General features: G+C 33.1%; 1 protein-coding gene and 1 non-coding gene across 2 annotated transcripts; one reads left to right on the forward strand and one right to left on the reverse strand.

Moving 5' to 3' along the window:
• Positions 1-136: 136 nt before the first annotated feature.
• LOC149414340 (uncharacterized) lies at positions 137-14,299 on the reverse strand. The gene is made up of 5 exons (XM_089644140.1): positions 14,174-14,299; positions 12,435-12,591; positions 10,910-11,065; positions 7,857-7,907; positions 137-195 (listed from the first exon to the last, which is right to left on the reverse strand). Exons 2-5 carry the CDS (start codon positions 12,568-12,570, stop codon positions 137-139), a joined length of 402 nt encoding a protein of 133 aa, XP_089500266.1. The 5' UTR covers positions 12,571-12,591; positions 14,174-14,299.
• On the forward strand, positions 5,447-5,519 carry TRNAA-GGC (transfer RNA alanine (anticodon GGC)). Its single transcript has one exon. It is a non-coding gene; the product is annotated as a tRNA-Ala (tRNA).
• Positions 14,300-14,780: the final 481 nt, after the last annotated feature.

The raw sequence follows: 14,780 nt of genomic DNA on the forward strand, positions 1-14,780 counted from the left end.
CCAAGTTATCAGGCTAATTGGAATAATTCAAAATGCAAAATGGACTAATACACACAAACAAAGGCGGGGAAGTACCTGGATGTTCAGATCTGGTCCCCAATCACGGCCAAAGCCGTTTCAATTCTGAATGGTGGTATTACACCAGGGCGGTAATGGTGGTGTTAAACCAGGGGGGTAATGAGAGTATCTTCCACTCTGGAACGTGCCGCAAATACACAAATTGATCAAATAAAATTTTCTTTCCGCGCCGGGATTTGAACCTGCAATCTCCAGCTTGCTAGTCGAGAGCTTTACCCTCGACCACGGAGCAGTGGTGGCTCGTAACTTTTGGGTGTACTAGAATATGGTACTAGAACTAAACAACATCAATAATGTATAATTTTTTAAGCTTAGCACTTTATTACACTCAAAGTCAGGAGACGCCACTGCTACGAGGCTGTCATGTTTACGAATGGAGATCATTAATTAAAAAAATAAATTAAACTATTTAATTTTAATATTATTATGAGCCCTATGTGTCTAGTATATCAATTGAAGGCATGTTGGGAAGATTGGCAATAGAGTGGAGGAGCACCCCTCTAGTGGTGGGGGGGGGGGGGGGGGTAGGTACAGTGAATATTAGTGTAGAGGAAGACATTTTCAATTTATCCAGGTACTTTACACCCTCAGTTCACGAGACATGGAGAAAATATTCCCCGAAACTCGTAATTGCACAATAGATACCATCTTTAGAATAATATTATATACCTATACGGAGAGATTACAACATATACGGAGAGTAACAGCGATTCATCCATGACGATGATTTGCTTGATAAAACGCGCTACCAAAGTATACAGTCGAGGAGGAGTGGGGCCTTATCCCTTTATCTTATAAATAACCGTTATTTGTACCAAACAACTACAGCCAGTGACGGCACCATGATCTGCTAAACAGGGTGTCCGGGGTGAAAGTGCAGTAACTTCGGGAGGTGATTCTACATGATGGTAGAAGTAAAAACGACACATAACTTTTTTTGAAATTTCAACTTTTATCGTGTGCGTACTGCATTATTATTGCTTTTGGATCATTTGAAATCGACCGGCCGATCCTAGAACTAACACCCGCTGCCCCCCCTCCCCCCTCACCCCTCCCTTCCCGCGCTTTACAGCTGCGAACAGAACAGCTGTGATTTGTTTTCTTTAAAGACATTTTTTTTTAAATATATTTCTTTTATATAAAAACATAAATTTGTTATACCAAAAAAACTAATTACAATAGAAATGTTTTCTTTTTAACGTAACTACCCAATTCAATAGAGAAAAACGATTTTCGTGTTTGAGTTGGGGAGTAGTGCCATTACTATACAGGGTGTATCGGCGCGTACCCGACAAACTTTAACCAGCTATTCCTTAGCACATTTGGAGTAAAAAATGTTATGTTCACTTTGCTGTCCGGTAGCATTTTTTTTAATAAAAAAATTATTATTCATATTTTCACGACATGTCACCAATGTTTTATCCTTTGTCAAAGTTTGAAAACCCGTCTGGCAATATTTTGTTCGAGTTTCATTGAATAATGTACGTACGTACCTACGTTGGCGCACTTTTACAATCACAACGTCTCATTTTTAACTATTATTATTTAGTGTGTACGAAAGAGCGAGGACACTTTTTGACACACTTGCTAATAACAGCTGTTGAACACGAGATTCAATGCAAATGACAGTGACGGAGTGTGGATTTTTTATTTATTTTTTGTTTTTAATGGAAAAAAAATGTTACCGGACAGCAAAGCGCCCATAACATTTTTTACTCCAAATGTGCTGAGGAATAGCTGGTTAAAGTTTGTCGGGTACTTGCCGATACACCCTGTATATTATATTGGGTAAAGAAAAGAAAGAAAGAAAGTTTTTATTTATAAAGTAAGAAATAAACAAAATTTATATAGCATGATAACAAAAGTATAGATAATGAAAATAGACTAAAATAGCAGTTACTAAATTAGAAACACAGTAAATTTAAATCAATTTAAGAATAGTAGTAAAATAAAAATAATATTATTACATTTCGATTAATAAGTAGGTAGTAGGTGGTATAAGTACATGGAGATATTTTTATTCATTTGGAGTAAACGGAGCTGATAATATTGCAAGCGAATGTACATAATAAATTGCGACATTAAGCTGTTGGTGGTTCGAATGCTGATATAATATTTTAAGAGGATATGGTAAAAGAAGAAAAATATTTTTTTTTGTTAATTAATTTTATGAAATTAAATAATATGTACCTGTAATCAAAAGATACGTAAAAAATCAAATTAAAACTTATGATTGTTATTTGGTTGATCAAGTTGTTTTATTTGTAATTTAAAGGCTTTATGATTTTTTTCATATTTGATTTTATATGGGAGTGAATTCAAAAATTTTATACCTTGATAAGAATAATGGTGTTGAGAAGTGCTCATTTTAAATTAAGGGATTTCTAAGTTGCCACGTGATCTTGATCGGTTACTTATTTTTGGAAATGTTATTGTAGGATTGAAATTATCTTTGTCAGTTTGTAACAATGAGTTATTTTTGAATATATTATTAAGACTGAGAACCCTAAAAGAGTTAAATAACTGTGTTGTTGGAAATATATATGGTTTGTGTAGGATAACTTTTAGAATCAACCTCTGTGCCTTTTCTACAGGTAAGAGGTTAGTTTTGAAAGTCCCCCCCACCCAATTATACCATATTATAGAATAGATTGGGCAAGAGAGAAATAAATAGTTTTAATCATATTTTATGATAGGATGTTTCTCAATCTAATGAATAAGTAAATAAGTTTTCTTACTCTGGTTGCCGTATTTTGGACTTGTTCGTTCCATTTTAAGTGTCTATCTACTATGATACCCAGATACTTTATACTATTTTTGCATGTTATTGGTAAACAATTTGCATTGAGGCATTCTTTTTTTATTTTCACACTGTGATGAATGGATTATGACTAAAGAACAAATAACCTAATGAACAAATGTACGGAATGAGAGCAATCACGTGGTCCTCCGCTGTGCTGCTATTGGTTGTTCGGTCTGTTGGAATAATCCGCCCGTAACGGAGAGTTAGCATTTCACGTATAGGATGAGATATGGCTTGGATGTTGGATACATTAATATGAAATGTAACTTAACGGCCAGTTTCAAAACGAGGGCTCCTTTTGGCCAACATGTGGATGTTGGATAAATATGTTCGGAATTTCGTTTAATTTTGGTGGACTTAAGACAAAGTGCGTTTTGAAAACACCTAAAATATATTTTTTCAGTTTTATCGAATAAATAAAGACTTTCTGAGAACATACCTAATTCAATTTCGCCAAAAATGGTCTGTTGGACAAAAACGAACTAGAGCGACGTACTGATCTTGTAACAAATTAGAGTCAATTATGGCAAAACAAACCACGGAGGGCGCCATTGTAACGAAATAATATTGCGTCAGCTAAATTACCACGTTGAGTGCCAATGTAACAGAGTGAGATAGGCGTGATAAGTAGTATTGAAATAACTTAAGAACATCACAAGAAATCATTTTTTGGCAAAGAACGAAACATCGATTATTTTAGTTACTAATTACGATTAAATTTAACCAAAACATGGTAATAGTAAGTTCCAGTGCCATCTAACGTCCAAATGAGAAACTACTGTGTGTACCAAGAGTGGGTCACATCAAGTTATGTCCCCAAGCTATCTCCATTATTTCTCTTTTCTATACAGGCAAAGGAGGTAAATACTATCATGTCTGACGTATAATAATAATAAGAATTTATTCCAGAATGTATGCAGGGGTAGTGCAATGCAATACATTCCATATTTGAAATAGTACCTATACATAATAAGTATTAAAAATAATAATAAGGTAGGTAATAACATAGGTGATTCCGACAGGCACAAAAAAGCGGAATTTAAGTGAAAAAAGATAAAATTTACACAAAAATGAGTGTGAAAACTGAACAGGGGATATTTGAACATCTCCCGTCTCCAGAGGGCCATCAGAGGGGACTCCATCCAGGCAACAATGGCAGTGATGATTTTGTTACTTGATTGGTGTAGTTTGCGCCATAAGCTTCCCATGTGATTGCGGAGAAGCGCTCTGAAAGAGTGTACTCGTCCCTCCAGGAGCATTTCCGTGGCGCTGCAGTATCTTGGTAGGCGGAATAGTTGGCGATATGCATTATTGTAAGCATATTGTATGCTTAGTATCACACAAAATTTATTTTAAAGGGATTTTTGGAAATGACCGCGGTGAAATGGAAATATCTACGATATAAGATTATTAAGGTATTAGAGAGAGATGTGAAAAAATGTCAGTCATAAGTTAGCAAGATTGCCATTTTGAACTTGAATATTAGTTCACTAAATTGTTTTTTCATTGTTGACGTAATTTTCATGAAATAATTTAAAATGTCAAATTCTGTGGATACCATATCTAAAGAAATCGCAAACATATTCATTGAATCATGACGAACGCATTCAAATAAAGTGACAGGTTTATGTTACAAGAGAGAAAAATAAAGAGGTTAAAAACAAAAGTTATCATTTTCATCAGTGCATTTGCGGGTGCAATAAAATGAACGTTTAGGTACTTTTACAAATTAAAATTAAAACTTTTGTGAAGAAGCTACAAGCCAAAAATGTGTATATTCTTGGTACACCTTATATTGTAGGTAATAGGCATTAAAATCGCTTTACAAACGGAGTCTAGAAACGTTAGATTTCAAGCAAAAAACTGGTTTTTATTTATTTTGTAAACAATTTTATAAGACAGCAAAAAAGTTAATCAACTTAAACTGTCACAGATAATCTTAGCTATAATACTGCATTTTTTAAAGTTGTTTCCTTTACGCGTTCATACATTTCGGATGAAATCACGCCACAAATCCGTGAAGAAACCTATCTAATAAGTAAAGGAACGTCAATATCATTAAAATAACCATACAAATATCAGCTATACCTACTTCAAAACTAATATGCATCAACTTAACATGTTTAGTTTTCCGTAAACTGTAACTAGTGACATTTGAAAAGCACAAACAACATGTGGTACCACGACATTAAGGAAACCTAGATTTTAGTAAAACTCTTCCTAAAATAATAACAAAAATAAAACAAACATAAATTTAACTAAACCCAACTTAAAAGGTTAAAATATAATTACTACTATTATTTTCTAATGATAAACTAATTTTTAAAAGAAAAGTTTTTTTTGCACCTCACAACGGATAACAAATAATTTATAAGCAATAATTTGTCATGTATAAAAAACCTTGTCTTATAAAAAATAATTTACTTTTTCTCTTAAAATTTAGCACTAACAAATCCTTTCCTACAAAAATAAAGTTGTTTGTTTAGAGGTGAAACAATGTACCTAAGCAATAATTGTTGATTGAAATATTAGTATATATTGAATTATTTAGCGGGTTGGGAATAAGCCGACGTAGCTTAGTGGTTCAGAGCACCTGACCGGCAATCAGAAGGTGCGGGTTCAATTCCCGTCGGCGGCGTTTATTTTTACTCGGGAGATATTTTCAATATAATATAGTGTGCTTTTTTAAAGTCAGCCACCCTTTTAAAGGGTTGTATATGCATAATTTTAGAGTCTGTATAAATAAATTACATAAAAAGGTTAGAATACACGATTTCAAGATGTTTTTCAGTAAATTAAATAATTATATCAATTGATATCGACGTTGTCTCCCCAATTTATCAATGGAGCAAAGCGGAGCTTTTCAGACAATCAAGTTTTCTAATCACAATTAGCACTGATAAGTAATAATATATAAATTATTCCGTTAATTCAAATCCAAGTTCTAAAAATAGTTTGATAATAGAAGTTGTAAAATTAATCAATCGTGATGCACTGAAAGTAATAACAGTCAATCTAAGAGTTCAAATAATACAAAATATAAACACACAAATTTGTTTAAAACCACTTTATTCGAATACATTGTTCTTCCGGCTTCGGAAGTACACTTTCTTCAGCAAGACAATTTCAAAACTAACATAAGATACGAAATTCTAAAAGATATTATTTAAATATGTTGGTGTTCGAGTGGGAGGTGAACAAAGGTGATTGGGAATTAGGGTTTTACAAAAAAAAACAGAGTGGTTTACTAGAAATATGTCTTGAATAGGACTAAACTTAAGTTTTAAATATACTAGAATTAATTATTATTTGGGGGTTTACTTATTTCAAGTGTTCTTAAAATATATATGTTTAACTCTTGTTACCACATTAAAGAATTTTAAGATCTGTATCTTTATTAGAAGAAAGATCAGTGTAAATGCGATGATTGGCAGTCACTGAAAAATTATTGTTATTTATACATTTTAAATGTTTCGTGATTCAAATATGTGCATATCAAGTTACCTTGCTTACGTAGAACGCTGGACAGTCATTGGAACAAGGTTTGTAAATGCCTGAGTAGTATTTACGTTATGTAGTATTTAGTATGTAGTGGAACCATTATGTTAATAGTTTTTTTTTATTTTAGTATGATTGACAACGTACCCAATTAAACGTGAAATTTCAGAACATGAATAGCTACCGCAAGAGCACGAAAATGGATTCTCTTTCGTATGAGTACATACGTGTACAGTTAAGTGTGACTTACGAGAACATGAATAGTTACAGTAAGAGCATGAGAATGGTTTTTATTCTGTATGAATGCGAAAGTGCAAAATTAAGCGTGCCCTTTCTGTACATGCAAGACTACAGTAAGATAACAGTATGTACAGTATGAGTGCGAATGTGTACAGAAAAATTGATTTATGTGAACACAAATGGTTATAGTAAGAGCGGGAGAATAGTTTTTATTTAGTGTGAGTAAGCTTTTAGCTAGCTAAGTATGACTTTTATCAAGATGAGTAGATGCAGTAAGAGCATTAGAATGGTTTTTCTTTGGTATGAGTTCGAATGTGTACATTTAAGTTTGACTTACGTGAACATATATAGCTACAGTAAGAACATGAAAATGGTTTTTCTTTAGTATGAGTGCGAATGTGCAAAATTAAGCGTGTTTTTTCTGAACATGAATAGCTACAGTAAGAACATGAAAGGGGTTTTTCTCCCGTATGAGAAAGCACATGTCTATTTAAGGACGATTTCTGTGAACATGAATAGTTACAGTAAGAACACGAGAATGGTTTTTCTTTAGTATGAGTGCGAATGTGCGCATTTAAGTTTGATATATGTGAACATGAATGGTTACAGTACGAGCATGAGAATGGTTTATCTATATTATGAGTGCGAGTGTGCAAAATTAAGCTTGATTTTTCTGAACATGAATAGCTACAGTAGGAACATGATAATGTTTTTTCTTTAGTATGATTGCGAATGTGCAAAATTAATAGTGCTTTTTTTGAACATGAGTAGCTACAGAAAGAGCACGAGAATGACTTTTCTTTAGTATGAGTGCGAATGTGCAAAATTAATCGTGCTGTAACTGAACATGAATAGCTACAATAAGGGCATGAGAATGGTTTTTCTTTGGTATGAGTGCGAATGTGAACAATTAAGTTTGACTTATATGAACAAGAATAGTTACAGTAAGAGCATGAGAATGGTTTTTCTTTAGTATGAGTAAGTTTGTGGCTAGTCAAGTGTGACTTTCGAGAACACGAATAGTTACAGGAAGAGCATATGAATGGTTTTTCTTTAGTATGAGTGCGTATGTGTACTGTTAAGTTTGATTTTTGTGAACATGAATAGTTACAGTACGTGCACGAGAATGGTCTTTCCATATTATGAGTGTTCAAATGAGCCATTAAGCTAGACTTTGAACAAAGTTTTCTGTCACATATTGAACAGGGGAAAGATTGCGAAATTTTAGATTCTTTACCATTGCATTTTTGGTGTACCGAAATGATGTTATTTACTCTCAGTGCTGCACCTAGAAGAAAAAGAAAAGATACAAAACTCAATGTTAAATCTAAACACTGTTTTTGATTATGTACAGATCAGTGAAAATAAAGGAACTTAACAGGTTTAACAAACATTTATTTTTTAGATATGAAAACATGATTTTAGAGGCGAATTTGGCATTCTTTCTTGAGATAAATGTAATTATTAAAAAATTAACCCTGCCCTACCTACTGTGCTAATATTATCTCTAAATAAAGTCACCATCCGCGTCTTTCTGTTTGTAAACTTAGTTCTTCTAAACTACGCAACGAATTTTGATAAGATTTTCACTCTCGTTTAGCGGATTTCTCCGGAATGTTTATGTATATAATGTATGCATGTTTTATTTATAGAAAGTAGAGAAAAGTCGATGTTTTGTAATCAAGTCGAAAAATATATCTTTGGGCTCTTTCATTGCTAACGCTGGCTAAACTTTATGAGATACATCAAAATAATGCATTACGGAATTGTATAGCTTACAAAGGCCTACAAAAAATTCAGCAACGTTATATGTCCATCTAATAAGGATAACTCCCAGCAAAGCCAGTGAAAAATAAAACAGAAAGTAAATCTTCGTAAAAAGGGCACTTTTTTCAAGAAATTTATATTCAAATACGACAAAATTGTGTTCCATCGGTTGTACGTAATTTAAATTGATGCTCTTCCATATGATTTTATCAAATCTCTAAGATTTTCGTCGATATTAATTCACTGCCACTAAATAGTGAAAAAAACATTTCTAGTACTATTTGCGGTGCACGCAAACGATACCCCTAAAGAAATGACTTTATCGTACATGAAAATTGCTAAAATCAATCGAAAAAATATTGCATCTCAATCTGCACAACATTAAAAACGGCAAACACGGTCAAATATCTACGAGTAATTATCGATGAAAATCTATTAATAAAAAAATTATCACTTGAATTAATTTTAAACTTATTCTCTCTTAAATTAACTGTTAAATAGGCAATATTTTACATGTTCTTTCCTTTAAAAAAAATTAAAACACAAGGACGTTTCGGTGACAAGCTCTTAATTAAAGAGTTCGAAAGATTGAAGAGAGAAAGACTAAAGAGTAATGGTTACTACGGCAAAGGAGAAATCTATTACTGTCGCTCTGGTGACAAATAGAAGAAACTAGTTACTGTGGTAAGAAAGGAATCTACTATTGTTGCTCTGGTGACAAATAGAAGACACTAGTTACTGTGGTAAGGGAAGAATCTACTTATTTTGCTCTGGTGACAAATGAAAGAAACTAGTTACTGTGGTAAGGGAGGAATCTACTATTGTTGATCTGGTGACAAATGAAAGAAACTAGTTACTGTGGTAAGGGAAGAATCTATTATTGTTGCTCTGGTGAAAAATATGAAAGTAACTAGTTACTGTGGTAAGGGAGGAATCTACTATTGTTGCTCTAGTGACAAATAGAATACACTAGTTACTGTGCTAAGGAAGGAATATACTATTGTTGCTCTGGTTAAAAATAGAAGACAATAGTTACTGTGGTGAGGGAGGAATCTACTGTTGTTACTCTGGTGACAAATAGAAGAAAATAGTTACTATAGTAAAAGGAGAATCTATTATTATTATTCTAATTATTCATTATTTCATGGTGCAAATACAAGTTTTGTGGGGGTGATTGCCGACCGCTGCCGAATTTGGAGATTAAACATGAGGATAAGGAATTGCCGCCCATCTCAAAAACGAATGATATCTTCGTGTAGTCTGCTAGCTCGCAGGTGTCAGACGTGAGTGACTGCATACTAGCCGCATTAACACGTTGAGACCCGGAACAAAAGAGTAATACCGTCACGAAGGAATAAGAAGTCGATCCACACGATTATATCCATAAAGCCAAAAACGAAAAAGCTAAAATGTCAACACTATTTGAAGATTCAAGAATCACAAAGGAAACTAAAACAGAAATCTCAAAAAGAATAAACTCTATCATGGAAAACATATTTGATATATTAAGTACTTGTAGTATACTGATTAGATGTACAGGGTTTTCCAATAAGAGGTGTTATTTTGATATTCAATCGTAAAATATCAATGGTTTCGTTGTTTGTGTGGCACGTAGCGCCATCTTGTTGAAAGTGAAAGTTGTCCAGATCAATACCATCCAATTCCGGTCATAAAAAATCATTAATCATCTCTCGATAGCGATCCATTCACCGTAACTGTTGCTCCAGCCTCATTTTCGAAAAAGTAAGGTCCAATGACTCCGCCGGACCATAAACCGCACCAAACAGTCACACGTTGAATAGAGAGGCTTTTCAACAATAACTCTTGGGCTTTCCGAGCCCCAGATGCGACAATTTTGCTTGTTTACGAAGTCACCGAGGTGGAAATGGGCCTCATCATTCAAGATGATTTGCATTCGATTCACTCAAGTGAATTTTAATAATTTCAGTGCATTGTTAAAGCGTGTATCGTTCCATTTTTATCAATGGCGTAGTTTCTACTTGTCAAATGTTAAAAAATGACAGCTTCAAAAGTAACATCTACCGAAATAGCGGGCTATTCAAAATAACGCCTCTTATTGGAAAACCCTGTATATTACATAATCAAAAATATAATTTATATATTTTTTTAACTTTTTCATTGCAATGTACTTACTATAACAAACTATTATATTAACCTAAAGTACTATTAATAACTGATACATAACTACAGTAATGAACTACACACTCTTCTTTTAACCAAAAGATAGCGCTTCGAATGTCAAATAGAATTGAAATCTCAAATTAATGAAAAAACTTTGGTATGTACGTACTAACCTTATTTATAATTAAAAATAAAATAATCAGACATGAGGGGCCGAAGGCCGACACGTCACGTCACAGGCCATAGAGAAACTATCCTTTCATTTTGTGGGAACATCTAGTTAACCGTATGTTACGTTTAAAATAATTAAATTATTATGTTTTACAGTAGAACACACAAAATAAAATTGAAATATATTTTATTTCAGAAGTTTGGTATTACCCGCCAGTTGGTGAATATTTTCAGGGTGTTGCAAGCATTCTTTTTTAATATCCGGGAGTTCGATTTCAATTTCAATTTCTTCTTTTGCTTTATTCCCTTGTTCTACTTTGATCTTAATTGCCTCTAGATTAGAATGTTCTGATGTACTTGTTGCACCTGGTAACAGAAAATGTGCATTTAAAATAATATTACTAAACGAAAAGCTTGGTATGCTGTTTGACTATCGTTCACTTTGATTGTAGTGAAGTAAACTGCAAATGACAATCGTGAATCTTTACTTAAGGCGATGCACTACGTCGTGTAATATTTTAAATCGAGCCGCTATCAATAACACCCCTTACGTAGATGGCGATAAGGTTTAAATTCCCGCTCAACACCATCCGCCTGTTTTGATTTATGCAAGAAAAGATTTGTGGATGTTAAGGCATTAATATTTTTTTTTTTTCCGATCATTTTATAAATAACTTAATTTGCCACATTATGCAATGAAATCATAACGTAAAATGCGTTAGTAAGTAGGAGATTTTGAACTTTAAAGCAGTTTCCATAGGCCTTGTACATTCTTTTTTTTTTCTGAGCTTATAAAAAGACTTATCTAAAAAATACTCGATTATTTCAAAGGCCAAGATGTATTCTACTCGCAGTATTTAATTAAAGCATCTGAAACATTTCTAGGCGACCAAATTTTCAAACCAAAAACACATGATTTTGCATTACTACGTAGTGCATAGCCTTAATACTTCACGGTTTTGAATAGTTGATTCAAAATTCTAATAATTGAATTGTGTACGCCGTATGTCCCTCTTCTTAATCCCCCGCACCCCCAATTTTTCTTTAACTCTTTAAGTTTTTAAATTTAAAAAAAATAATATAATATCCATACAATTGTTATTCCGAAGAAATTCCCTCGGTAAAAAAATCGAATAAGTAAACACCGAAAATTATTAAAAACACGTTTTTTTTTGTTATTTAATATGTTGTAGGCATGAAAAAATCACAGTGTATCTTTAAGGGAAGAAAAGCACTTCTCGGGACAATTTTGTCAAACAAACGAGTCGTGTTTTATTAAATAATTTCACAATTTTCGCTTAATTGATATCGTTTTTTAATATTAGCGCGCTCCCTCTAACATTCCTATTTACATATCTCCCTTTTAAACCATCTTTGAACGCTTACTAAGGGGCCTTAACCATGTATAATGTAAGAGCGTATGTGGGGATTGGCCAAAAGAAGTAATATAAAGGAAGAGGAACGATATTGTATTATATTGGGTTAACAGTGACATACACAATGAGATCGTAGGCATGTTAATGCAGCCACTCAAAAACCTGCCGTGTCTTTAATCGAATACATTTTGCGCCTGTATAATAAGTCAATTTTTAAAAATTTACTGATATAAACGCATTAATTTTTTTGAGAAATTTCGTCACTTCTTTGGAGAGAAATGAAAACAATCCAAGAAATAAGAACTCAAATAAGCTGTTGAGAATGAAAACTGTTCGATTATTGCAACTATAAAGACTACCTGAATTGTTTTCGGAAATTGATGCTGAGCATTCGTTTTTAATGAATGGATACTTTATGTCAGTTTCCATTAAGATAACACCAGCACTCTCTGCCGCACTTGTTCCTGGTTCTAACTTGATGAAGGTGGATTCCATGCTGGTAGTAGTACTGTTTATCTAAAATCAATAAAACATTTAATTAGTGAACAACTGTAACAGGTTTATTAAATCCAATCCATGAAATAAATAGCAGACTGCAATACACAGGACAAAAATAATAATGCAAGTTTTACTGCGGTTTTAAAGCCATGCTAAAGATCGTATTGTGAATGCCTTTAACACAACCAAACCGATTTCAGCTTCAGTTTCTCACAATAATTTAAAACCAGTACAAATAATGTGTGTTAAGACGAAGCTACAAGCCAAAAATGTGTATATTCTTGATTTTTGCCTTATTTCTTCACGAATATACGTAATAGGCATTCAAATCGCTTGGCAAACGGAGTCAAGAAACGCTTGATTTCAAGTGCAAAGGTGGTTTTTATTTATTTTGTAACCAATATTATAAAAACGCAAAAAGTTAATCAAGGGAAACTGTCACAGAAAATCTTAGCCTTAATATTGTATTAAGTTATTTCTTTCCGTTCATACATTTCGATTGAATAAATACATTTTTTTGTAGTTTATATTTATATTTTATATTCAGTAAATACTTTTTTCTTAAAACTTCCATTATCCAATTCGTTAAGATTAATCGAAAATCACTATTTAGCACTAAGCTTCGCTTTAAGAGTAATGCAATCAAGTGAAAATAAATCGGAAATCCATTATTAGTTGCATACCAGTTTTTAACGGCCGTTGTTTCCAAGTTTTAGATCGATCAAATTGAGGCTCCGATCAGCCAAGCCATTTATTCACGCTTGATTCGCCTGTTTCCAAACACCTTTATCGTTTATAATCTTAAGTGGTCCCGTCCACTTTCATGAACAATAAAATTACATCAAAGTAAACACTTTCAATATTAAATTAATATTGATAAGTTAATGATTTACTTATTATTAATACAGATAATTTGTTTTAAGTGCTGTAATACATAAACCGAAATTTTATATTTTTTAACAGATGCATGTAATTCCATAAAAATAGAGCATTAGCTTGACTTATGCTTCGAAAATATATTTATTCAAATTTGACGATTGATGTTTTCCTTTGAGTGTTAGCATGAAACCAAGAAACTTGGACAAAATAGAAACCAAAAAGTAGCAAGAACTTCACGCCGAATGGGAAAATGAATAATACGGAGTTTACAACATCATCCGGTATTCGAAAAGGCAGTTTTCACAATCGAAAACGGTTAAAGAAATCGTTGTCATTCAATGTTTGTCTCTCGCTGCCTGTGTAACTCGATATTATCGTCCATTACGTTCGCCTATTCCGCAATTTCTATCACTAATATCTTCACTTCACTGTCCATAATACGAAAAAGAATGCGTGAACCAAATGACGTTCATCGTTTCGCTGACATTTTTCACTCTGTTGAGACTCTCTATAACTAACCCTTTTACTGAGCCAGAGGTTAATCCAGCTGTTTGGTTCCTCTAGCTTGATGGGAGAGTTGTATTGGGAAGAGCGTAATTGTGCATTTGAGGAATGCTGAGCCAAAATTTCGGTTAGTTAATCAAAAGGATTGGGAACAACGGCCGTAATTGTCATACCTAATTGCCGTGGTGTTGTAAAATATAAATTATGTAGGCATTACTTTGGTGATAACAAGCCGAACTTTATAACGAGGTTGAAGGATTTCTTGATGCAGTGTTTGAAAAATTTATGCAAGACGGAAATATATTAACCAACAAAAAAGTGACAGATAGCGGCCGGCCATAAGTTAACCATAGAGACGAATGAATTAAGAAATGAATTCTTGTCTCCGTGATGAAGTCTCAGTGTTGCCACTATTTTTCTTTACCAGCGATCACGTGTGGGAAATTCGCAGACCGAGGACCCGGTGTATCAGTAATTTTTGGATATGGTATTACCCGGCATAACTTGTCAGGGTTTCTGAGAAACCAAGAAAATTTCTAATCATGGCATGCCATCTAGTGATGGGAATGATCGAAATATTTATATAATCGATTTTTTTTAACCGAAACATCAAAAGAATCGAATGATCCATTCGAATAGAAACTCGAATATCAAGACTATTCCTATCGTAAAAAAAATTGTTTGCATATTCCGGTTGTAATTTATTTTCATTAGTATGGCAATATTTTTAGTAAGCAGGTACTAGCGAAATTTTTATTTATAAATTGGTTTATTTTATTTTAAATATACACTACCCGAATGTCCCGAATAGATGATACATAACC

Source organism: Hesperophylax consimilis, chromosome 20, assembly GCF_061612785.1.
Source record: "Hesperophylax consimilis isolate HC1 chromosome 20, BYU_Hcon_1.0, whole genome shotgun sequence".
Taxonomy (NCBI): Eukaryota; Metazoa; Arthropoda; class Insecta; order Trichoptera; family Limnephilidae; genus Hesperophylax; species Hesperophylax consimilis.

Excerpts from the sequence above, each read along its gene's own strand:
- LOC149414340 (XM_089644140.1), bottom strand. The coding sequence starts at position 12,570 with ATGGAATCCACCTTCATCAAGTTAGAACCAGGAACAAGTGCGGCAGAG. Across the intron at positions 11,066-12,434 it reads AATTTCCGAAAACAATTCAG|GTGCAACAAGTACATCAGAA; the intron begins GTAGTCTTTATA and ends TTCTGTTACCAG. Across the intron at positions 196-7,856 it reads GGTACACCAAAAATGCAATG|AGTGGAAGATACTCTCATTA; the intron begins GTAAAGAATCTA and ends GGCACGTTCCAG.